At 45.3% G+C, this 24,095-nt stretch overlaps 2 protein-coding genes across 3 annotated transcripts in view; one reads left to right on the top strand and one right to left on the bottom strand.

Moving 5' to 3' along the window:
- STYXL1 (serine/threonine/tyrosine interacting like 1) overlaps nucleotides 1-7,567 on the bottom strand; it is a 53,033-nt gene extending 45,466 nt beyond the window's left edge. Inside the window, exons 1-2 of one of the 2 annotated variants that reach the window (XM_084881568.1) lie at nucleotides 7,385-7,567; nucleotides 3,866-4,023 (exon numbers count right to left, since the gene is read on the bottom strand). In XM_084881568.1, the coding sequence (XP_084737694.1) occupies nucleotides 3,866-3,918 (53 nt within the window). In that variant the 5' untranslated portion in view covers nucleotides 3,919-4,023; nucleotides 7,385-7,567. The remainder of the gene's footprint in view (nucleotides 1-3,865; nucleotides 4,024-7,384) is intronic. The other variant, XM_084881569.1, reaches the window with a different exon arrangement.
- A 21-nt stretch (nucleotides 7,568-7,588) lies between these two features.
- On the top strand, nucleotides 7,589-22,637 carry MDH2 (malate dehydrogenase 2). Its single transcript, XM_084881571.1, has 9 exons — nucleotides 7,589-7,812; nucleotides 12,113-12,281; nucleotides 13,674-13,757; nucleotides 14,426-14,535; nucleotides 15,795-15,920; nucleotides 19,525-19,602; nucleotides 20,325-20,424; nucleotides 20,717-20,868; nucleotides 22,326-22,637. Exons 1-9 carry the CDS (start codon nucleotides 7,747-7,749, stop codon nucleotides 22,455-22,457), a joined length of 1,017 nt encoding a protein of 338 aa, XP_084737697.1. The 5' UTR covers nucleotides 7,589-7,746; the 3' UTR covers nucleotides 22,458-22,637.
- Nucleotides 22,638-24,095: the final 1,458 nt, after the last annotated feature.

Genomic DNA, 24,095 nt, shown 5'->3' with positions numbered 1-24,095 from the left:
TGTTAGTTGAAAACCACCACTCTAAAATCTAGAGTCTAGCTAGTTCATCTCACTCCTGTATACCAATGAGTCCCAAACTGTATCCCTGCTTGACTTCTCCACTGAGCTTGACTCCACTTAGATGCCTAATTAGCATCTCAAATGTAACAAAATCAATATTGGGCTTTTAATTCACTCATGTCCACACCTCTAATGCATGTTTATCTTTTAGTCTTCTCAGTCTCAATAAATAGCACCATTATCTACCTAGTTACATAAGTCCACATCACTAATCCCTGTTTCCTCCACCCCTCACATCTACTCTATTAGCTCTACTACCTAAATATATTCCAAATCCATCTACTTCTTTCCATCTCCCTGGTTAAAATTCTAGACCAAAATATTATCATCCCTCTCCTGATGATATAATACTTGCCCACTGGACTACTTGCTTTCTCCCTACAGTCTAATCTTAACATGACAGTCAGGGTGATCTTTTTCAAAAATTAAGTTTGTCTTCACCTCACTTGTCATTACCTGACATTATCACTCATTGTTGGCTTTATCAACAGTCTCCTCCCACTGAAATGTATGGCTTGTTAGGACAGAGACCTTGTCCTTCTTGTTCACTACTGTGGTCACCAATGGGGCCTTCTGACATGATGTCATACATATAGATTCCACCTGTAGGATTCCATGTGTAGGTTCTGAAGGACCTCCCCATCCCCACCTCGGGTCAGGTCCTCAGACTCTGAAAGCCCTGTCTGCAGGCCATTCTGGAGGTGGTGAGTACAGGGGAGAGAGGACAGGCTTTGGGACTAGTCCAACCACTTTGTTAAGGCAATCTAAAAACTGGCTCCAACCTATCTGGTCTATCGCTCACACCCCATCCTTAAGCTCCCACCTAAATATATATCTCCCCATTACAACCTCTCTCTCTATTCACTAGCCCAAGGGGTTGTCTCTTGGCATCCAGGTAAAAACTCAGCCACAGGGATATTCTTCAGACTTACCTCCTTCCCAAAAACAGCACTCTCCCTGGTCAGGCAAGAACTGCCCCTCATGTGCCAGTCAAGTGCAGGAGAGATGAGAGCAGTCTCTGAACCTCACAACAGGGTTCTGAGAGATGACACAACCCCATGAGCTGAAGATCAGTGGTACCACTAGCCTGGTTGAGTGGAGGACTGAGAGCTAACATCCCTTTGAACGCTACACTGAAATCTACAGGGTTTAAGATGTTCTGGCTCCACCATTTGAGCCCTCAGAATATTTTGATATTGCACTTTTACATAAAACTATCAAACTACTTTTGAGATTTTGCCAAAAGTATTTTCCTTAATGGATTCCACTTATTCCTTGATTTTCTATATTTCAGTTAACTAATTCTAATTTTTTTCACTTTCCATTTTGTTTAGTCAAGATTATTTTTTCCAAAATCATGTATTTTTTTTCCATGTGAATTTTACATTAAAGATTTGATTCCTCAATCAGATTTTACTGAGTATGGTTTCTGCCTCTGTGAATTTCATGTGTACTTATTATTTCTACAAAGTCATTTTCAACAGTGGAGTCAAAATGGCAAGTCTAAGACATCCCCCTTTGGACTCTTTCAGCACAGCATGCTCTTCTTAAGAGACTTTCAGGGAGTTTAATGAGATAGTTCTTGCTGGGTTGATGAAGAATGCAGGTGGGAAGGGTGGTCTGAGGGAGCACACTCTGCAGATCTGGTTTGATGGAATGAAACTGAACTTCTATTAATTGACCCCTCAGGGAAATCCACACAACTTTCTGGGTGGCAAGCAAAGCCACCTACTTTGTCAGGAGAGCAGTGTGCCACTACAGGCCTTGTCCCAAAACACTAGACATCCACCAGTAAGAAGGTACTTTACCCTTCCTGTGATGACCTAACTCTAAACCAGGAGGCTTGTGTATAGCTCTCCCAGCCAGGCAAGAGCAGTCCTGCAGTGGGTCTGGTGAGCTCAGCTCCACTGAGAGCACGTCTATATTGAGGAAAGCAGTCAGTTGGAAGGGGTTGCCATAGCCTGAGACTGAAGAGGAAACTGGCTGGACCCAGCCTTTCTCAATGCCTGGGACCCTCCATTCTGTTTGACTGCATGACTTTAAGAGGCTAGGCCTGACCCCAGGCTTTTCACAGGAGTTCCTGGACACTCAGAGCTTGGTCTAATGCTCGTTCCAACTCAATCTGGGTGGGCACAATTGATGGGCATTGGCTTCCAGTGGAAAAGAAGTATCACTTAATGCTCCTGGAGAAGCCAGACAGACCATGAACTTCACTTTGGGCTCTTGACTGAGCAGGGACCAGAGAACTGCACAGATATGAGTCAGGGTCCACAGCCAGCCCCATTACCCCCTGGTTCTCTGTGGGAAACTGAGGCTGTGCCAGGATGACCAAGGCTTAAATACAGTGGCACATATCAATACCCTCACTTGCAAACTGAGATAGTAATACACACTAAAAAGGCTACATGAATGTTATATTGAGATAAACTACCCAGTACTGACCCTGGCATAGAGTGGGAGCTTAGGAAACAGAAGTTCCTTTACTCCTATCCTATCTCTTTTCAACTTCATCTAGGAGCCGGTAATGGCTACAAGCTCAATACACAGAAAGCACCATTCAAAGCATCTCAGGCCAAATACCATAGCAGGATCTGGTCAAACTTATAAGTGATAGGGACCAGGGGTGTTGTCTGAGGATCTGATACAGTCTTTCCTTGATTTCAGCCTAACACTTCTTGTGCCTAAACCTTGAAAGCTAGAGATCATAGTCCTAGGCCACAATACCCCAGAGCTTCAGCGTATACACAAGTGGTACAGAAATCTCATTTCAGAGGAGCACCAGGTTCTATTAGTGATAGCCAGTATCTCTGTATTTTAGAAGTAGCAGGTATGAGCCTGAGGTCTAGAACCAGCTGCTCACACCCCTATCCCTTATCTCCTTTCTTGCCTTCACTTCCATGTCCCCAAATCTAGGCTCACTGCATCCGAGAGGTACCTAGTGGTCTTGTGAAGTTGACAGGTCTATGTATGCAGCAAATCAGTAGTCGGAGATAAGGGCTGGTGAACTGCAACACCCCACTCCCAAAAGCTGTGGCCACCATGTCTGGTCTCACCTCCTCCAACTCTGCCTCCAGCACTTGTTTCTCCCCTGCTCCTTGATGGGCTTAGGCCTCACCTTCTGCTCCTGACATGGGTCCTTGGCCCTGACCAGGCTCTGGACTCAGCTTTTCTTTCACTTTCCTAACCTCCTACTGGTCTGGAAGACTGAAGGTTTTGTTCCTGACTTAGCTCTATCACCATCACTGACTCTAAGCTCTTGGGAGCTCTTTGCCAGCAGCTTCCTGCTGCCTTTACTCTGCCAGTCCATAACCTTATAGTTGCTCTTCTGGAATGTATCTTAGAGAGTCAAATCCTTTGATTTTAAGCAGGAACGAGCCACAACTAAAGCTAAATCTATCTATCTAAATATGGTGCTGTTTTAAAATATATATCCCCAGTTTCCAATACCCTACAGGAAAATAAAGAAAACTATCATGCAAGGTGGAATGATTACCACCTCTCTCTTTGTTTTAGCTCCAAGATTCAGAAAGGAAAGATTTAAAATATCTCACTTGAGGTGTGATTTTAGGGTTTAAGAGAAAGTTATTATACAATATGTGACCTAATAGCAAATATTTATTAGCTCTTAAACACAATCTAAGCTTACAGTACAAAATGGTCAGTATATGTGCATGTGCAATTTGTGTTCATGTGGGATTAGGCAAGGTGGGTATTAATGTATTTGTATATTGTGTTTGTCCATGTTCTTGGTGTGGGATCTGGGCATAGGAAACAATGAGGACTTGGACATACAGAAAATACTCACCATAGAACTTCAGCTTGGCTCCCATAACCATCAGTGAATCCTCTTTTCATCATTTCTCATTTGTCCAGGATTTTCCCAAGGCCTACAACTCTTATCCAAACCTCCTCACCTTCCTTGAGTCCTCAATGAGCAACTTCTGTATAATTTTCTAGTTCTACCTGGAAAGGTTAAAGACATGGGTATGAAAGGCCCTCCCCCGCCAACTGCCAGAATGCCCTTCCAGCTTTCTCCCAGTCAGAGATAAGCATCCTTTGACCTCATTCTCTCCTTACCTAATCCTTCCTCCTCCCTGTTTTCCCTTAGCCCCCTCCTTTAAGCACCCTTCTTTTTTTTTTCTTTTTTTTTCCTTTTTTTTTTTCAAAATTCACATCTCACAAGTTTCAAACACAAGTTTCAAACATTCACAAATCATGCAACCAGAGAGAAAAGTCCTAAAATAGCTTGGACTGTGCCCTCTTGTGCAGGCACAGAAGCTGGTGGTAGGCCCTCGCCTGGAAAAGTCTGAGGCGGTTGCATTGAAATGGTCTGCACCCCCATAGTCTGTTGAGGCAAAAGATGCATTAATGTTCCCTATAGACCAGATGTGGCCCAGGCAGGAGAGAAGGGCAACTAGGAACCATGTTAATGGACTTTGCCTAGAAGGAGCCACCTGGAGGCCAAAGGACCAATTGCAGGTAATGGGGGATTCCAGAAACCAGGGGCTGAGACAAGTGTAACCCCTAGGTCAGGGAAACTGCAGTTAAGAGACCCACAAAAGCACTATATGGAGGAAAGAATCAGATAAACTCTCATCAAGCTCACAGACTACTAATGCCACATGACGAAGGGACCTTTCCTGCCCCATCTCTACTCATACATCCCCCTCCAATATCAATGGGTCTGAAGCCTCAGTCTGCGTGGTGTGGTGGTACAGGGGAGATGATGAAGCAAGATGGAGAAATATAGAAGTCAACCACCCTCCTCTGGAAAGGTAGGAGCCTAAGTAAAGCTAGAGAAGGAGAGTTGCTTTAATTTTGAATTAAATTCAGAATTTTGACTATTAAAGTGAACTAGACATTTAGGCTATTGCAGTGAGTCTGTCCTGGTGACCAGATGTAACCCAAGGGCAACCAAATATTCCAAGAAAGAGTGGGGATGAAGATATAAATCTGTTTTTACAATGCACTAGGTTTCTTGAATACAGCCCTGAATGTTCAGTGAAACAGTTACATGGGCGAAGCAGAACACAGCACCTGGCATAGTCAATGCTTGATATGAACAATCTTGGGATTTAAAGGGAAGCAGATAGGAACTGACTGTAAGGACAGCTTTGTTGTCAAGTTGTTTGGAATGGCCCCAGTAAAGGACTTGGGAGGTAGTGAGTTGTGGAGGTGATGACAGGGCTAACTTGGCATGGATGGGGAGGGTATCAAGCCCCATCTGTGGGGGTGAGCCTGAGAATCTGTGATTCTAGCTTCTCTCTCGTGGCCTTAACTTTCCCTTCGAGAGGGATGACTTCAGGCCTGGCCTCTCTCCTGGCTTTCAATCCCACATTTCTTCTTAGAAGTAACTCCCCATTTATCTACTATTATTTCTATATGGATAACTCACCATCACTTCCAATTCAGCCCATCTTAAAAGGAGCTCTTTATTTTCTCCAGCCAGCTCTCCTTCCACTTCTGTACAAATATAATTCTCTCAGGCAGATTTCCCACATTCCTTTCATTCATTTCTTAAGCCCTTAAGATTGTTCTCTCTTTGGCCCCACATTCTCCATTTCTATGAACGCTGTCATCACTCAGATCTTGATCTCATAAGATAGCCTCCTACACAATCTTCCTGCCCCCCACATTTTTCCCTTGAAGTCCTTAGCATGCCCGGGTCAGTCTAATCTTCACAGTTGTGGTGGCAACATATAAGCCTTTGATAAACACTTGCTTCCCAAGAAATAAAATACAGACTTCTCAGCTAATGTTCATAGGTCCTACCCAATCTGGTTTTTTCAACCTGCTTTTTCCAGCTTTATCTAAAACCATTCAACTCTCCCCAAATTCAAAGCTTCACTCTCAGCCTGGTTAATGCTGGACAATAAAGACACAGAGATGAAAGAGAAGATACCTCACCCAAGGTGCTCAAAGTTCTAATGCTAAGATAGAAAGGTAAATAACCAGAGAATGTGGTCAGTGGCAAGATAGAGGACACTGCTTGTTCTCATCCCCATTCCATCAGAAATTATCTATACACTGTCCCCTGAATATGGGCCTAGGCTTTCCTACCTCCAGGGTTTTCTTTGGGCTCTTTTCTCCTTTACACACTTTGCATTGCACAAGGTCCAGCTCCTAATGCCCTCTCCTCTGAGAATTCCAATGCCCAGCTCCTCTGGAGCTGAATCGGCCCAGACTAGTCCTACTCCTCCTGTATGTCCCTCAGCTTAGATGTTTCATCCTCTGGAGGTCCTCTCTCACACAGGCCCCACCCAAACCCCAAACTGGGTTAGATACAGCTCCTCTGTGTTCCCACAGTACCTCATAAGTCTCCTAGTGTTGCCCACATCATGCTGCTTGCAATTTACCTCTTGTTCTCACTAGATGCCGAGTGTCTTAAAGGCATAAAATGCGTGGATCTTGTTCACAGTTGAACACCCAGCTCCAAGACTGGGCTGGCATATCTTAGTAGCTCAATAAACAAGTGGAAGGGAGGGAGGAAACAGTAAACCAGTCACCATGCACTACCTTGACTTTAGTACCCATGGGAATTGTTCTTTTAATCTTTGCTTTAAAAACTAACCGCTTCCAAGCAGGCTTAGTCATAGATTTCCTCACACACACACCCATGCCCGTCCCCACCAACCCACCATGGGATTGTGCATTCCTCTGAAGGCAACAATCTGCAGTAAATCTACCTGCCCCACTTGACTCTGAACTTTTTGCCGATAAGGATTCTTTGTATGCCCAGAAAACAGCAGGGGGAGGGGGAGGAATGAAGCTTAAATTTAATTCATAAATTTAAATCAACTCCTTTTGAGCAGGAACCACATTATTATTTTCTGAGTAAATTCTGAATAAAATCTCTTAACTGCAGTCAGTTTCTTGGTTCCCAGAGCAGAAACAATGTGGTTGTGTTCCCAGCATTGCTGGCCAGACCTGAGGGGTGGGGCTTGGGTGAAAATATATGTTATCTAGATACCTGTTTCTTCCTCTAACACAGGGCTGTTGTCCTGTAAAGCCCGTTGAACAGTGCCTAGAGCTAAGTCAGTGCTCATAGTCGGCTATTCTCAATTGCGGTGTCTCAGAGGGACAGGGGGTGGGCGGCACGTGAGTGTGAGAAAGGGATGCATAAGAGTGACAGATTAAAGGGGCCCCCATCTTGCCACCCCACCTCTGGGACGCTCTACCTCTCCTCCCCGCCCCCTTTCCTTTCCAGGGGCAGGGGTAGTGGGTTCAGCTGCAGTCGGGGGGGTCTCGGACCGCACCCAGGCCGCCAGGCCTGCTTGCGCGACTGTTGGCCGGTCTCCCACTCAGAGTCTGTCTGGAGCCCCACCTGGAAAATGGCTCCTCTAAGGCTCTTCCAGCCTAAACCCCGTCCTCTTGCACCTCTTGGGAGGGAGAGTTTGTCCCCCAACTCTGACAGTCCTTCCCCCACTAGCCGCCCAAAACTCGATTCGAACCAGCCTTAGGCTGCACTCCCCCTGGGCCAGGAGAGTCGTCCCGCCTCCCTACGGGATAGTCGTGATACCGCGAGATCTGGGACGTGAGGGCGGGGCCGGAAGTTGGGCTCCTCTCGCGAGGCCCAGCGGAACCGAGAACCGAGCGAGGAGGCCCTGCATCCTGTGGAGGTCGTTGGAGTCACTTGCCCGCCGCCAGCTCTTTCGCTTGCTGGTCCGCGCCCCGCCCGCCCCAGCCATGCTCTCCGCCCTCGCTCGGCCTGCCGGCGCCGCTCTCCGCCGCAGCTTCAGCACCTCGGCCCAGGTAGGCCCGACGAGGGGCTGGCTGCAGGCGGAGCCCCCGGCCTGGGCCACGTGCGTCCCTAGCTCGCGAGCAGCCCCGACCCGGGGGCCAGCCTGCACCGCTGGGCCGCCGGGTACCGGTCGGCGGTTGGGCACCCTAGGCTGGTCCTGATACCGGGCGGGAAGTGCGGGACAGAGAGGGGAAGGTGCCCCAACTCCAGAACCAGTGCACTTCGAATCCCCAAGCTCGGCTCCCCCGCCCCCCTTTCCCGGGGTCCTCCAGAGGGCTTGGTTGCTCTTAGACTGCAATCCTTCAAGGTTGAGAAACCAGGGATCTAGGGTCGAGAGTAATTTTTGTTTTTATGCAACGTTGAGTGAATAACCTTGTTCTTCTTGCAGCATCCGTACAAATAATGTGTAATTATTAACTCCATAGTACAGACAGGCGTGGTACCGAGGGTAGAGAACTGGTCCAAAGTTAACACAGTCATTTATCCAGAGTATTAAAATTCAGCTCTCCTGATCACTGTCACTGGTTTTTGGATAACCAACCCTGCAAGAACCTGAACACTACTTCCTCTTAAGGACTTTTATGAAGGATCCTTATGCTGTAGTGGACTGGGCCTGCCCCCAGTGTTGTAACAGCGCATTGCGTGGCCTGGGATTGCTAAAACCTAAGCTATTTTTAGCTATATTTTCTAAGACAGTGGTTCTCAAACTCTGGCGTGTGGCAGAATCACCAAAAAGCTAATAAAGAACAGGCCAATATTTATTTAAAGAGCGTAGGATCTGGGCCTCTATTATTACCAAGTGCCCCAGGTGAATCTAAATACAACCAAAATCAAAACCCAGGGATGCTTATCTTGCCATACCCAAAACAGGGGTGATTATTAAGAGATTCCAAATTTCTTATCTAGTTTCTGTCCTTCCGATCACTTTTCTGTGCACTTAATTCATGTGAAAAATAATCTTGAGTATCTGTGATTGTCAAGAATTAGGCTGGGTGTTGCAGGGTATATCAAGATGAGTGAGAAGTAGCACTTGAGATAAGCCAAAAATGAGATAAGTCAATTTAAGACTGTAGGAGGTGATGAAGATTGATGCTGAGGAGTGGGAGAAGGGAACTGACCAAAGGTAAGACAGTGGGATTTACTGACATGATTTGGTGAGGGGTACTGAGAGGAAGGGGAGAATGGAGGACTCTGAAGCTTTGGGGTTTGCTGAGATGAAAAAAAAACTACCGGAATAGAGTGGTTTGGGGCAGGTGGAATATATGTTTTATGTATGTTGAGTTTAAAATGCCTGTTACACCTACAAGTAGAGATGTTGGAAAGGCAGTATGTCAGAAAGATGAGTGCTGAGGAGGTCTGCCGGCTTATGCCCAAGCGGCAGTCAGACATTCCCCCGAGGGCTCCCAGGCTGTGAAAGGGAAATTTCATGCATTGGGCCTCTGGTTACTATATAATAAGGCCTGACCCTTGTAGGAAAGATCACCAAGAAGGTAGTAACTGAATTAGTTGTTTAAAATGTCTGGGGTGGGGTGGCCTTCCTCCCACCCCTTAAATGCTGGTGTTCTGATCCTGGTGCTCTTCCCATTCTGTTCTTTTTTGTGCTTGTCCATGTTCCTGGCTTTCATTAATTCCAGTGCAGACACTGTAACCTCCAGGCCAAGTCTTTTGTCCAGGGTCCTACTGTGCATGGATGTTTCAAGTGGCCCAAATTCAGTGTGCCAAACAATTCGTTATCCTTTCTTCAAAACCTCTAAACTCTCGTCAGTTCTCTCTATTGGTTAAAGGCAGTGCTGACTGCTTGAGCCAAAATTTGTCACCCCAGGTTCGTTCCTTCCTCTACTCACCATTTGGGTGAAAATGGGGTGACTTTATCTATAGCTACTATTCCTCAAATCCCTCATAATCTACCCATCCTTGCTACTCCCTTTATCCCATTCTTCAATCATGTTTAAACTATTACAGTTGTCTCCTTGCTTCTATTGTATATTCCCACTCCATCTTCCACTGTCTCATATCTTTTTTTTAATTTCTTTATTGATTATGTTATCATATAATTGTCCTCATCCCCCCATTCCCATCCCAAACCCCTCCCCACATATGCCCTGTTGTCCATGACCACTGGTTAGTTTTATATGCATGCACACAAGTCCTTTGGTTGATCTCTCCCCCTTACCTGCACCTTCCCCTACCTTCCCTCTGAGGTTTGACAGTCTGATGTCTCATATCTTTCTAAAACCCAGAAAAGCTGGTCATGTTCTTCCCAGCTTTTGAGGCCCTTCAGTAGTTCCCCATTGCCCACCAGGACCCAATAATTCTGTGCTTGGTCCTCCCTTCTTCCTTTCTCCATATGTATCCAACAGTGCTAGATTCATAAAGAACTGTCAGGACTACTTGTCTCCTCCCTCCATTATCTACTTGGTGAACTACCATCCTTCAAAACCCCCTCTTAAAAGTTTATTCCACCCCTATTTGTGCTGCTGCTCTTCTGAGAATCTGCCTCGGTGTCACTTGTCACACTAGGTGTTAAGTTAGGGAGTCTTTGCAGGCAAGTCAGCCTGGTGTGTAGCAGAAGTAGGTGCCTGTTGAATTGTAGTGAGCTTTAATGGATGAATATCAGCCATTTTGGAAAAAAAGTCTAGCAGTTTCTCAAAAAGGTTAAACATGGAGTAGCCACATGACCCAACAATTGCACTCCTTGGTATATAACCAAGAGATTAAAAACAGCCCTGCCGGTGTGGTTCAATGATTGAATGTCGACCCAGAACCAAGAGGTCACCATGCCTGGGTTGCCGGCTCAATCCCCAATAAGGTGTGCAAGAGGCAGCCAATCAATGGTGTTTTTCTTTCTCTAATCCTCTCCCTCTAAAAATCAATAAAATTAAAAAAAAAAAAAAACATGTCTGCACAAAAACTTACACATGCATCTTCATATCAGCACTATTCATGATAGCCAAAAGGTGGAAATAACCCAGTTGTCCATCAACTGATGAATGGCTAAAAGAAATGGGTACTGATAACAACATGGATTAACCTTTAAAACATTGTAATCAGTAAAAGAAGCCAACATAAGAAGCCATGTGTTGTGTGATACCATTCATATGTGAAATATCCAGAATAGGCAAAGGCAGGTCCATAGAGATGAAAGAAGGTTAGTAGTTGCCAGGGGTTGTAGGAAAATAAGAGTTGCTTTATAGGGTAATGATTGTACAACTCTGAATATGCTAAAAACCATTGGATTGTACATTTTAAATGAACGAATTTTATGCAATGGAAAATAACATCTCAGTGAGGCTGTTTTTAAAAAAATGAAGGCAATTAGATGATGACCAATTAGATCTACTTAGCTCTGAGTGGCTGTTTAAAGTCAGGTTTTATGACTTTAGTTCCAGTAAGCTGACAAATAAAATGATACAGATGCTTCTGGTTTTGTCGTTGCAGATGTTCATGAGGCAGTTAGTTTCTTTGGACTGACCCCTCCCTCCCAACTAAGCTGTCACTTTTAAAGCTTCCAGCTGACATGCCCAGGCCAACTGCTGCTTGATGTGGAGCAGTAGTGATTCTCAAACTTGGGTGTCAGAATCACTTGGGGAACTTGATAGAGCCTATTTGAAGGAGCCTGGCCCTCTGTTGGTTTTGTTGGTTTTGAGACCTCAGCCGGTGATTCTAATGAACACCAAAGTTTGGGAGAAGGAGTCTGGGGCTGCATGCAGATCTAACTTACCTGGGAGAGAAAGGGCTTTTTAAACATATACGTCCCTCCTAATCCTGCCTTTGGCTCCAGCCAAGATTATGCTGGAATCTTACCTGACCCCTCTTCCCCAGGCAGTTGATGGCCACCCTGTCTCTTCTGCACGCAGTCTGCATAGCTCTTTTCCCTCAGCTCCTCACACATCTGCTTGCGTGTCCCCTCCAGAGCCAGCAGAGGTCTTCATACTGCAGTCCCATGTGTGATGGCTAGCCTGTGGGTAGGTGCTCAATAAATGGTAGTTTATAGTTTTTAAAATTGCAGACTGAAAATGAGGCTGCTGTTACCAATCCAGCTGCCTGAATGAGTAAAGCTTATTCATCTTTCAGAGGCTGCTATAAGTATACCCTGTCACAAATCTCTACAGACATGAGTTCTTCCCCATGGTCCTGAGACAACCTCTGACCTTCACAAGGAAACCGGATTTTTGAATGGTACAATTACAGTTGTATCTCCCTTTGTGCAATAAGAGGCCAGGGCAGTACTTCGCAGGAGGTATCCTTTTAATGTGAATCCATTTAATGCTGATTGTATCTTAAGAGTTCTTTCTCTGTGTCTCTTCTTAGAACAATGCTAAAGTAGCTGTGCTGGGGGCTTCTGGAGGAATTGGGCAGCCCCTTTCGCTTCTCCTGAAGAATAGCCCGTTGGTGAGCCGCCTGACCCTCTACGATATTGCTCATACACCTGGAGTGGCTGCAGATTTGAGCCACATTGAGACCAGAGCGAATGTGAAAGGTACTGGGCACGCTGGGCCGGGAGAACTTACATCTCTTCTCCCTAGGAGGCTAGGATCCAAGTTTACAGTAAGAGCCTTGGATGAAACTAGATGTTCAGAGACTTGGGATGTTCATGTTCAGTTTAGAATTAACTTTTACAAATAATCACACTTTTTTGGACTTGAGTCTATAAAAATTTAAGTAACCGTGTCTTTCCAAAAAATAAAGATGGTGTGATCTGTCCATTTGAAATTTTTTCTATCTTGAAAAGTGTTGTGCAGATGGTGAAGGGGTAGTGAGAAATGCTGTTCCTAGTCATTGTAGGTCTCATGCCCATGTTATGGGCCAACTCTCCACCCAGGGTTACCTTCTCCAAAGCATGGCCACCTTAGACAAATCTGCCTTCCTATTTGGGAGACAGAGATATGTTATCCAAGAAGTAATTAATAATTACACAAAATTATATGTGCTGCTTATTTTACCCTCACATCTTAGCAACATTTCCCATGTACCAAGTTCTTGGTGACATCCTTTTAAAGCTTTACTATAATTTACCACTTATTATTCCCATACTGTTGGCCATTGGCTCTTTCCAGTTTTCCTCTAAATATATAAGCTGGGATAAATATCCTCATCTTTATATTTTGTTTCTTAGAGTCCTTAAGGCACTTAGTATGACTACATTAAAGCTGTTGCTATAAAGTACCAAATTACTGTCCAGAAAGGTACAAACAACACAGAAGGCTGGCTGTCAAGTCATGTTTATGAGCTTTCCATAGTCCCTCTGAATTTGTTCATTTTCTTTTGTGATGTATAGATTTGGGTTTCTGAAAGCTTTTGCAAATAAGGAAAAAGTCTATTAAATAATAATCAAAGCAGATTTGGTCTTGGAGCAAATTTCCCTGAAATCCTTGAATATAGACCTTATTTTTCCTCAGATACTAGGAATAAACAAAATTGGTACTAATACTTAAGAGTTCTTTTTTATCAGCAAAGGGTTTTTTTCATGGCCTTCAGTGTGCCTTTTGGTCTGACCCTAAGATGGCACTTTTGTTAGATTGATCTCAGCTCTTCTAACTGGGAGCTGAGAACGACTTACATGTACTAGGGAGTGAAGATTAGCAGCTGGCTTGGTTTGGTTTTATGCAAACCTGGAGGGTTACCCCGTTCTGAATCCAGGCCTGGGCAGATGGAGGCTGGAGGAAAGTAGAATGAAAGGGGGCATTCCTGCCCGCCAGAAATGTCAGGCACACAGGATGGCAGTCCTCAAGGAAAGGAATCATGCATCACGGGTGGGCTTGCCAGCCTTTCTGTGCCTGCGGTCAGCATTGACACAAGTGGGCAGTTCTCTGGGTTCTGTCCCCATAGACGTGCAAACTATAAGATTGCTCTCTTGGACGTTTTTTCCTAGGCTACCTCGGACCTGAGCAGCTGCCAGACTGCCTGAAAGGTTGTGATTTGGTGGTTATTCCAGCTGGAGTCCCGAGAAAACCAGGTTTGAAGCCTTCCCTAGCATCTCCCTACAAGTCAGCTGAGGAAGTGGTTTTCCATGAAAAGTGAATCTAGTCAGATCTCTTCGCTGCAGAAAAAATTTCAGAGCTCCCCATTGCCCGTGGGATAAAAATCAAGGCCTCGCGTTTTTTGCTCATCCCTCCTCCCCAGCCTGGAATGCCCTTTCTTCCGCTTGTCTCCACCTTGGGAATTCTTCGTGACCCTCTTCCTCAGATTTCGAGTTTCCTGACTCCCCTCCCCCCTCCCCACCCTCACAGACCTCTGTTTCAGCACTTGTCACACTGGACTGTTTTCCTTACAAGGTTGTTTAACTTAAAATGGAGACCCTGCCCTAGCTGGTTTGGCTCAGTGGATATAGTGTCAGCCTGTGGACTAAAGGGTCCCAGGTTCGATTCTGGTCAAGGGCACATGCCAGGGTTGTGGGCTCAATCCCCAGTGTGGGGTGTGCAGGAGGCAGTCTATCAGTGATTCTCATCACTGATGTTTCCATCTCTTCCTCTCCCTTCCTGTGTGAAATCAATAAAAATATATTTAAATAAATAAAATGGGGACCCTGTGTCACTCATGTTTGACAGCTAACACACAGCTCGTGGCACATATTTAGAAAATTGTCCTGTGCTTTGTGAACATCTTAAATTGGATCGTTCTCAGGTATGACTCGGGATGACCTGTTCAACACCAATGCCACAATTGTGGCCAACCTGACTGCTGCCTGTGCCAAGAATTGCCCTGAGGCCATGATCTGTATCATTGCAAATCCGGTGAGTGTTGCTGTCTCATAAGTTGCTGATACATATGAAAGTTCACAGCAAAGGTGTGCTAATGTCTTATAGGGAGAATAATCAGACTAACATGCTGAAATGGTATGTTGGGGGCACTAAAAAGAGGTCCTTACATTTATTTCCTAAGGATTCCTTCTGGCATAGACCGAGTTTTAACCTGGTTTTTCCATCAACTGTATGCCTTTGGGCAAATCACTTCCCTTATCTAAATAATCTTAGTTTCTCAACCTGGAAAATAAGTCCATTCTTATGGCTTCTTCCAGCCATGATTGTGGGAGCCAGTTGAACTCCTTTTACTATGTTCTACTCAGGGTTTGCAATTCCTGGTTCCCCAACACTCCCTTTCTTCTGAAACTTATACGTGTATCTCATAATGCAGTTAGATCAAGTCCTGCCTGCTTAATCTTCAGTTCAGAAACTGCTGTGTCCTTTCTGAGAAGGTTCCCATGCCTGTGCTAGCAGGCGCTTGGGTTACATTTAGCAGCGCCCTCTTCATTCATTCCTCCCTCCTGATTGCCTGGATTCTGCCTCTTGAGTATGACAGTGCCATGATAGTGATGTTGACTGAGGAACGTGACCGTTGATAAACACCAAGTGCTTATGTAGTGGCCTCTGAGAAGAGGGTCCTGTCTTTCCCTTCCTCAGAGCCATTTGGTCAAAAGTAGAAAGCAATTGCTTCTTTTATCAGGGAACTGACTAGTGCCAAATATATATCTTGCTGTTTAGTTTTAATTACATTGTTTCTGTGAACCAAGTGTTAGGCACTTGCCATGTACATAGTCATTTAATCTTCTCAACAGCCTTATGAGGTAGTTTTATCCCTGTTTACAGATAAAGAACCCAAGTCTTAGGGAGTTAAAGTAGCTTTCCCCTGGTTACCAGTGGAGTGACAGAGCTGGGACTTGACCCTGTGCCATCTGAGCTTTTAGCCCTGTGCTATGCTGTTTTATTAGGAATGGCCATTCAGGTGTAAGTTCTAGCTGGAGCTGAAGATGCCCTGTGTAGCCTTTGTCACATTTTAAAGTTGATAGTTTCAGGGTGTCGTGCCTGTTGAACTATGGGCTCAGGGGCCACCAAGGGGAAGAGCGCCTGCTGCAGTGCAGAGTTTCTTTGCTCATGTGGAGGGGACAGGAGGCATGCTGGTAGCAGAGCAAGTCCACCCTATAACCCATCTCCTTTGATACATGACTGTGTTCTCAGAATGCCTGGCAAATTATGCTGTCTCTTGGATTTATTAGGTTAACTCCACCATCCCAATCACATCTGAAGTTTTTAAGAAGCAAGGAGTATACAACCCTAATAAGATATTTGGGGTGACAACACTGGACGTTGTCAGAGCCAATACTTTTGTTGCAGAACTGAAGGTAAGAGCCACATTGGGTATCTTTCAAGCTCTCGTTTCTAAACTTCTCTGGGCCATCCTTGGTTCTTTTATGGGCATAGAAGACATTAGGGCATTTACAGATTACTTGTAATTTGGGAGTTTTAATTGTTTTTAATTTTATAGATATGCTTTTATTGATTTTAAAGAAGGGAGAGAGATAGAAACTTCTATCGATGAGAAACACCAGTCGGTTGCCTCCTGCATGCCCCCTACTAGGGATCAAGCCTGCAATCTCAGCATGTGCCCCAACTGGTAATTGAACCAGTGACCTCTTGGTTCATGGGAGGAGGCTCAACCACTGAGCCACCCTGGCTGGGCTTACATGTTTTAATAACTTGCCCTGTGGTGGGAAATAGCTCTCACATTTTCTTGGGGCATCAGCAGGCCTCTGCAGGTTTAAACCAACAGCTTTAGTCTTAGCTTACTCTTCTCTTCTTGATGCTTTAGAGGTTGAGGCTTTCCCTGGGTTTCTCATGGGCTGGACTGAATTGTGCTCTCCAAGCTCATTGTCTCTGAAAACTAGCATTAATAGGTTTTACCTGCTAATCAGTACATAAATTATTGGATAGATCCTAAGATAGCAGAATGCTGTCCCCAGGGTGTAGTTCTGACTCCCCTTCTTGGGTTACCTGCGGTAGCCTTTCTCGGGGAGTTCGATCTTGCCTGCTGTCTGCTTCCTGGGCTGCTGGACTGAGCTGTGGACTCATCTTGAGGTGGGTTTGGCACCAGTGTTAGGTTTGGTGTTTTCCATGCCTTTCACAACTCACTGTATAATCTTTTCGGTTGTGAATCCAGCAGAACCATTTATTTTGACCCCAGAAAGTTTCCTTGAACTTCAGACCATTTTTTCCCTGATATTTTAGAGAAGAGGAGCCTCTCTAAAGTAAGGAACATTGTCATGCACACAGCTTAGTGAGAAGTGCACACAGGGGACTGTTGGCCTTTATTTTACTCCCCTGTACACCAGATTCTGTCTCTGGAGTTCTGATGATGGCTTACTTTAGTTCATACTTCAGCATGTTCTTCAGGCTTGATCCTAGGTGTGGTGGTCATCAAGTTCCATAAGACATGACCCCAGGCCTTGGGAGCTCTGTTGAATGGGGAGACACTTTAAGGCTTTATGGAGAAGATCCCATTGAAGCTGAGAGTGCACAAGCTGGAGAGCTAGGGTTCCGGCTTCCTGAAGCTTGTACCCCAGTTTCCTGGAAGCAGTCGTGCTCGTTCTCAGAGTTCCCGTGGTGCTGCCAGCTGTCAGAGCACACGGTTTTCCCTGGACCCCCACTTGTTCACAGTGCAGTAGCTACATGTGGCTGTTAAATTAGATAAATAAAATTAGAAGTGCTTGTCTTCCATCACAGCAGTCAAATTTCAGGTGCTTGATGGCCACATATGACTGTTGTATCTTATATAAGGAGCTATGCCGAGATCGGTTTGGCTCAGTGGATAGAGCGTCGGCTTGGGGACTGAAAGGTCCCGGGTTCGATTCCGGTCAAGGGCATGTACCTTGGTTGCGGGCACATCCCCAGTTGGTATGCAAGAGGCAACTGATCGATGACTCTCTCTCATCGATGTTTCTAACTCTCTATCTCTCTCCCTTCCTCTCTGTACAAAATAAAATATATATATTATATAATAAGGAGCTACCATGCTAATTAAACCAAATAGCAGAACAACTGTCCAGACGACCTTCTGGATGAAGCCGAGGCTGCGAGGGCCAGCTGAGCCCTTGCATGAATCTCATGCATCGGGCCTTTAGTTTTTATAGAAAGTCCTATTAGATAGTGCTTCTCGGCCCAGAAGCTTTACTGTTAGAGGTGGTGGATGGCCCCTCCCAGAGAATCTGGTGCTTGACAAGTGTCAGCTAAGTGAACTGCCCTTTACCTCAGTCTGTCTGACATTCTGAAAAATTGAGTCAAAATTGACCCTTAAGTGCCTGCTTCCTCCCTCAGCCCTCTCAGCCACCTGAACCCCTTTGACTTCCGCATTCCCTTTTCACTAGTCTCGCAAACATTGTCCTGCTTACATTTCATACACTGCTGATGTTATATGCGTTCTTCATACCCCCTGGCCTTTGCTTCTTTTGCCTAGAATATGCTTCCCTTGGGTCAATTCCTCCTGTTCCTTCCCAGGTGAATGAGGTCAGTCCCAGGAAGTCTTCCCCATGCTGATGGAGTGCTCCTCTGGCTTCTATAGTGTTGTGCTGGAATGGCCCTTTGTATCATCTCATTACACATCAGGTTTCTCAAAAGCAGGGACTTTTTTCATGCCTGTGGCCCTGGTGACTTGCACAGCACCTTGGCTTCTGAGCTCCCTGCTTCTCAGTTGGTCCTGCTATTCCTGTCCGCCCTGGGCTCCTCCCCATCCTCTTCCCACGCCCCCCTTCACTCCCTACCCCCACCAGAGGCTTGGCAGTTCCTAACTTAGGGCTGCTCTCTTCAGCAGCTGCAGCATTTGGAAAAGGTTCACCTCCAATCCATAACTTCCACCAGGTTCTTTTTTTGACTGTCATAAGAATACCTGGTTCTCCAAAATCGGTTTGGCTCAGTGGATAGAGTGTCAGCCTGAGGACTGAAAGGCCATGGGTTTGATTCTGATCAAGGGCATGTACCTTGGTTGCAGGCACATCCCCAGTGAGGGGTGTGCAAGAGGCAGCTGATCGATGTCTCTCTCTCATCGATGTTTCTAACTCTTATCTCTCTCCCTTCCTCTCTATAAAGAAAATCAATAAAATATAATTTTTAAAAAAAAGAAATGAGCCAAAACCGATTTGACTCAGTGGTAGAGCGTCGGTCTGCCGACTGAAAGGTCCCAGGTTCGATTCCGGTCAAGGGCATGTGCCTGGGTTGCGGGCACATCCCCAGTGGGGGGTGTGCAGGAGGCAGCTGGTCGATGTTTCTCTCTCATCGACGTTTCTGGCTCTCTATCTCTCTCCCTTCCTCTCTGTAAAAAATCAATAAAATATATTTAAAAAAAGAAAAATGAGAATTCCTTGAACTTCTAAGTACTGTACAATTTAAAAAAAAAAAAATACTGGTTTACAGAGTCTTTAGGGGCATTGTACCTCAGTTTAACAAACGAACCAGCTTCTCTCTGCTAGCCTACTAATGAACCAAGGGTGTTCTGAGCTTTCCCAGTTTTGTTCTTTCTGTCCCAATAATTGTTTGAGTTGACAGATTTCTCACTCCTAGTTTCCTGGAATTGTTTTGACGTTTACTTTGCCTTGTTCTTTGACGAAGTGTGGGCACATGAGTCTGGGCTTGTGCATTGGAATAACATTAGCTGTGGGAAAGAGGCCTGTCATCCTTTGAATCTGAGAAGATAGATTGATAGGGACTAGTGCCTACAAGGAGACCGTCTTCAACTCATTATAAAGGGAAAACCTCATGACCTCACAAGATGGCAAGTAACTCCTCACTGCCTGTGTTCAGACTGGCATGGTAGATTTGCGCAAAGCTGTAGTCAGTCTCTTCTAATATTTTGTTTTCTGATTTCTGTGGATTTTTCCAATATTGGTGCTTGGGTAGATGTGACATATTTTATATTCAAAAGAGCTTGTTAATCATGTTTCACATTTTGTTCACCAGGGTTTGGATCCAGCTCGAGTTAACGTTCCTGTCATTGGCGGCCATGCTGGGAAGACCATCATCCCCCTGATCTCTCAGGTATGTTTGTGACCTTGCCAAGAAGCCTTAAGATCCACTTTGAGGCACCCAGGACAGACTGACAAAGATTACAAAGATCTGTTGTATTTTGAAAAAATTTTAAGGATGCAGCCCCACCCCAGTTGTCCAGGGGTTTCTTTACTGGTGGGGGGCTGTGGTCAGCTTTCAGTGTTTAGGGTCCACAGTTGTATGGGGTGAGTGTAGTCAGAAGGTGCTCAAAGCAGCCAGCTTCAGCACACAGTGAAAACTGCTGATAGAAACATTCATGAATTTCTGCTGAGGTCAGAGCAGGCAAAGCTGCTTTGTATAAAAACTAGACTAGAGACCAGGTAACACCACTAAGAATGGTTTCAAATCAACCTCATAAACACGAGTACAGTGCACTGAGAAGGACTCAAAATATTTGTGCTAATCTTGCCAAAAATGCATAACCTTGCACAAAATCCCGAGGAAACACCTTACAGATCCAAACTAATGGACATTCTACAAAATGAGTGACAATACTCTTGACATTGTTATGAAAGACAAGGGGAGACTGGGGAACTATTAGAGAATGGCTAAGGTGAAATAACCTAGTCTATTGCTGGTAAGGTCGAATTCACTAAATCTCCCAAGAAAGTTGACATTTTCTTTAAAGAGAGGCTCTTGGTTTCCCATGATAAAAGGGTGAGGAGAGTGGAATCTGAACCTGCTCACAGGATCCCTGTGACTTTTGCTTGCAGTGCACTCCCAAGGTGGAATTCCCTCAGGACCAGCTGACAACCCTCACTGGACGGATCCAGGAGGCTGGCACGGAAGTGGTCAAGGCTAAAGCTGGAGCAGGTAGGGTATCGGAGGCAGTTTATGATTGGTGTGCTGATGCCAGAGTCACTGTTGAAAACTGCAAGGAGCAAACCCTTTTCTAAGTGTCCTATATGTTCACTTGATAGAAAACCCTATATCAGAGGGTAGCTCCTCCCACTCGGAATAGAGTGGTGTTTGAGGTTGGCATAGCTAATTCATGCCGTTCATGAGTTTGTGGATTGAGGACTGCTGACCTAAATTCTGGACGACTAACGCCAGAGATTTTACAGGTGCTTCATTTAGCTTGGCTAACCTTTCTGTGTCTCCCTAGGCTCTGCCACCCTGTCCATGGCATATGCTGGAGCCCGGTTTGTCTTTTCCCTTTTGGATGCAATGAACGGAAAGGAAGGAGTTGTCGAATGTTCCTTTGTTAAGTCCCAAGAAACGGACTGTACCTATTTCTCCACACCATTGCTGCTGGGGGTATGTATCAGAGGCTGGGTCTCTTGACTGTGGACGGGGAGTTCGTGCTAGTGAAGACTTAGCTCTGCCCTCTCTGGCTGCTTCATGATTCAGAGTTCTTTTTGCAGTCACTGCATCTCAGTGCATGGCCTGGGCTTGGGTTTTTGAGAGTGGAAGAGCATCACAGAATAAAGCAAGAGAAACTGTGGGCTTGGCACATCCTGGCACAGGAATTTCATTGCCCATGGCCCTGACAGCCGGTCATCAGTGGCTGCCTGTGTGTGTTTCCTGATGAGACCTCTCTGAAAGAGATGCTCCCACAGGCTACTCTGAACAAAGAGGCTTCTCCACTCCAGCCTGTAGACATTTCCCTGTAACTTGTACTTGTTAGTTCTTGTTCTGACCTCAGGGCCTGCCAAGCCTAATTCTTCCTCCAAAGAAGGCTGGAAATTATGCATGGCTGTAACACTTCCTGGTTCAGGCATTCCTGGTTCCTTGCTCCTCATCCCACGGTTTTCCTTCTTGGGATGTGCTGTTGATTGTTCCCTTGAAACTGGTGTCTAGGACAGAGCCCATCTGGTCACATTGCTGGCTTCAGCAGGCTGGTTTTTGTTTGGTTGACTCTTGAGTCTTCAGTGAGCCACTGCCCCGAGATCTCATTCACACAAACCATCAAGCCAAGGTTTCCATTTCTTTGTTAAGTGTGAAACTGCTGAAATCAGGTAAATGTGTGCTGGCCTTCATCTCATTCCCAGAAAGAAACAGACTTTCTGGGCCACAAAGAGGCCCTTCCCACAGACACCCGATGTTCAAAGGTCAATAAGACGTGGCCTCGGGCCTCAGGGGCTCTCTGTGCTGCACAGACTGACACTAAACAGGTTAATTCAGGAACCAGTTCCACACGGGCGTGAGCAGGATGTGGTGAGACGTTTAGGAAAGGAGCACACAAGGATGATTGTCCGGGTCAGGAAGGGCTTTCCAAGGAGATGGACAGTAGCAGAGACAGCGTTGTTTGCCTAATGTCAGATGTTCACCTACTTAATTACATTCAATTCAGGTGGATATTAAAATGTTTATTCAGTCCTTTACCAACTTGGGCAAGAAACTAGAACCCCTGTATGCTCTATGTCAGGGAGAATAACTTGAAGTGCTACTAATGGTTGAGTCCTTGATGGGCCAAGTCTCCCATGTGTATTCACAGTCTCCCTTGAAGTAAATAGTATGCTCATTTTATAGATAAGGAAGCAGTTGTGGTGTGGAAACCATTGTCCAGGGTACATGCATAGTGTCACAGCCCAGATCCCAGCCTCGGACTGTCGGGCTTAAGCCTGAGCTCTGGGTATTTACAGCAACTGCCCAGAGCCACAGGTGTGAATCGTCTAGGCAGAGATGATAAAGTTAAAGTTGGGTTTTCTATAACAAACACTCATGGAAATTTAACTTTGTTGTAAAACTGTTGTCTCCTCTCTCTCTCTCAGAAAAAGGGCATTGAGAAGAATCTAGGCATCGGCAAAATCTCCTCTTTCGAAGAGAAGATGATAGCTGAGGCCATTCCTGAGCTGAAAGCCTCAATCAAGAAAGGAGAAGACTTTGTAAAGAACATGAAATGAGAAAGCAGTTAGTGAGCAATCCATTTCCTTAACTTATTAAGGCATCATGTCACTGTAAAAGCCATTTCAGATCTTTCTATTTTGGTTTTGTTGATGGATATGTATTAACGTTACCATCCCTTCCAGATCATGGGTCAGTTGACTACTGATGCATCAATAAAAGCAGGCTTTGATATTCTATTTCAAGGTCTCTTCCATAAAAATTGTGCTTTCTTCCCCATTAGAATAGACTTCAGAGAGTATTTGGCATCTCTTTCATCACAAATAAAAGCTATATGTTATTTAAATATTAAACTGAAGCAAGGTGGTTTCATCAGAAGCTTCAAGAAAGTCTAAAATATCAGTAGCTGCTCCTCCCAGCTCTACTCTTTGCACCATTACATTCCACAGTGTAAACTAAAGAAGGGTCAGCTCAGGCCTGATTCCTCAGTGTCCTTTCACCCGCATGGGATAATAGCTCGATGCCTGATGCCAGGCCACTGTTTTCTGCCCCTGGGTCTTTCTGTGTGGTATTTTCTGGCTAAGTGAACATTAGGGCTGCCTTGGCAGGCCTGTGTTCCACTCTGAATTTTGTCCTCTTAACGTTGGAACTGTAATATTCAAGTAACTAACATCCCATAGCCAATATTGTGAGAAAAGTTTGGATGGGGGCAGAAACGACCAAAATACTAGCTGGGTGGCAGGGCTGAGGACAATGCTGCCTGTCCTGAGGGAAAGGCGGCTTTGTCTTTCTTCCTCAGCCACCTGAGAGAGATTTTATTATACTTGCTTGGCTTAGGACAAGTGCAGGGAATTAAAGGGAGAACTGATTCCCTTTAGTGTTGCGTGCATCTGCTCCACAAATCCGTGGTCTCTGCAGTGGAAATGGAGAACTTTCTGGCAAGTGGTGAAGATGAAAGGGCAGGTCAGGGTGGAGCTATGGACACCCAGTGGAACTGAAACATGGATTTTACAGTCAAGTATGACATCATTGTTTTCTTAAATAAGTTATACATGTTCATTGTTTAAAACCTAAAAGTTAGGCAAAAAATAAAGCAGAAAAAAGTTGCTGGTAATAAATAGTATTTGTCCTCTTAATTTTTCATATTTCATAAGTTGAGATAATGCTTCATGTGCCATTTTGCAACTTGTCTGGTTATCTGTTCCTATGTAGCACACGCACTTAATTTAGTTGCTCTTAAGCCTTTTTATTATGTCTCAGGATCCTGCCGGTTGACCTGGTTTTGCTGGGAGGCTCTGCTCCTCCAGTTTCTAGGTCCTGGCACACTCAAGACGAAGGCTCAGGCACATAGCTGGTGTCTGGGGGGAGAAAAAGGGGGTATTAGGACTTCTCCATGAGGGCTCGGGCCTCACGCTCCATGAGGCCTCTACTGTAGGGTGGGCAGATTTCTTCACGGCTCAGCGTTCCCAGAAGTGCAAGGGTAATAGCTGTCAGACATTAGGCTTAAGATCAGGACTGGCACGGCATCACTTCTGCCACATCATGGTGAAAGCAAGTCACAAAGCAAGCCCAGGTGCCTGGTGGGAGTGCACTGACCACATAAGATCTGAGTATCAGGAGGCCTGGATCTCTTGAGAGCCAACTTTGGAGATTAGCTGGTGAAAGTGTGGATATATTTTCCTGTATCATAGCTGGAT

The sequence above is a fragment of the Pipistrellus hanaki genome (assembly GCF_964339955.1).
Source record: "Pipistrellus hanaki genome assembly, chromosome: 4".
NCBI lineage: Eukaryota > Metazoa > Chordata > Mammalia > Chiroptera > Vespertilionidae > Pipistrellus > Pipistrellus hanaki.
Note: the sequence above shows the minus strand (reverse complement) of the source record. Positions and strands in the feature narration are given on the sequence as shown.

What these genes read in the sequence shown, in the direction of transcription:
- MDH2 (XM_084881571.1), top strand. Translation starts at nt 7,747, where the DNA reads ATGCTCTCCGCCCTCGCTCGGCCTGCCGGCGCCGCTCTCCGCCGCAGC. An exon ending in TCTGTATCATTGCAAATCCG is followed by an intron (nt 14,536 to 15,794) that starts GTGAGTGTTGCT and finishes TGGATTTATTAG; the next exon opens with GTTAACTCCACCATCCCAAT. An exon ending in CTTTTGTTGCAGAACTGAAG is followed by an intron (nt 15,921 to 19,524) that starts GTAAGAGCCACA and finishes TTTGTTCACCAG; the next exon opens with GGTTTGGATCCAGCTCGAGT.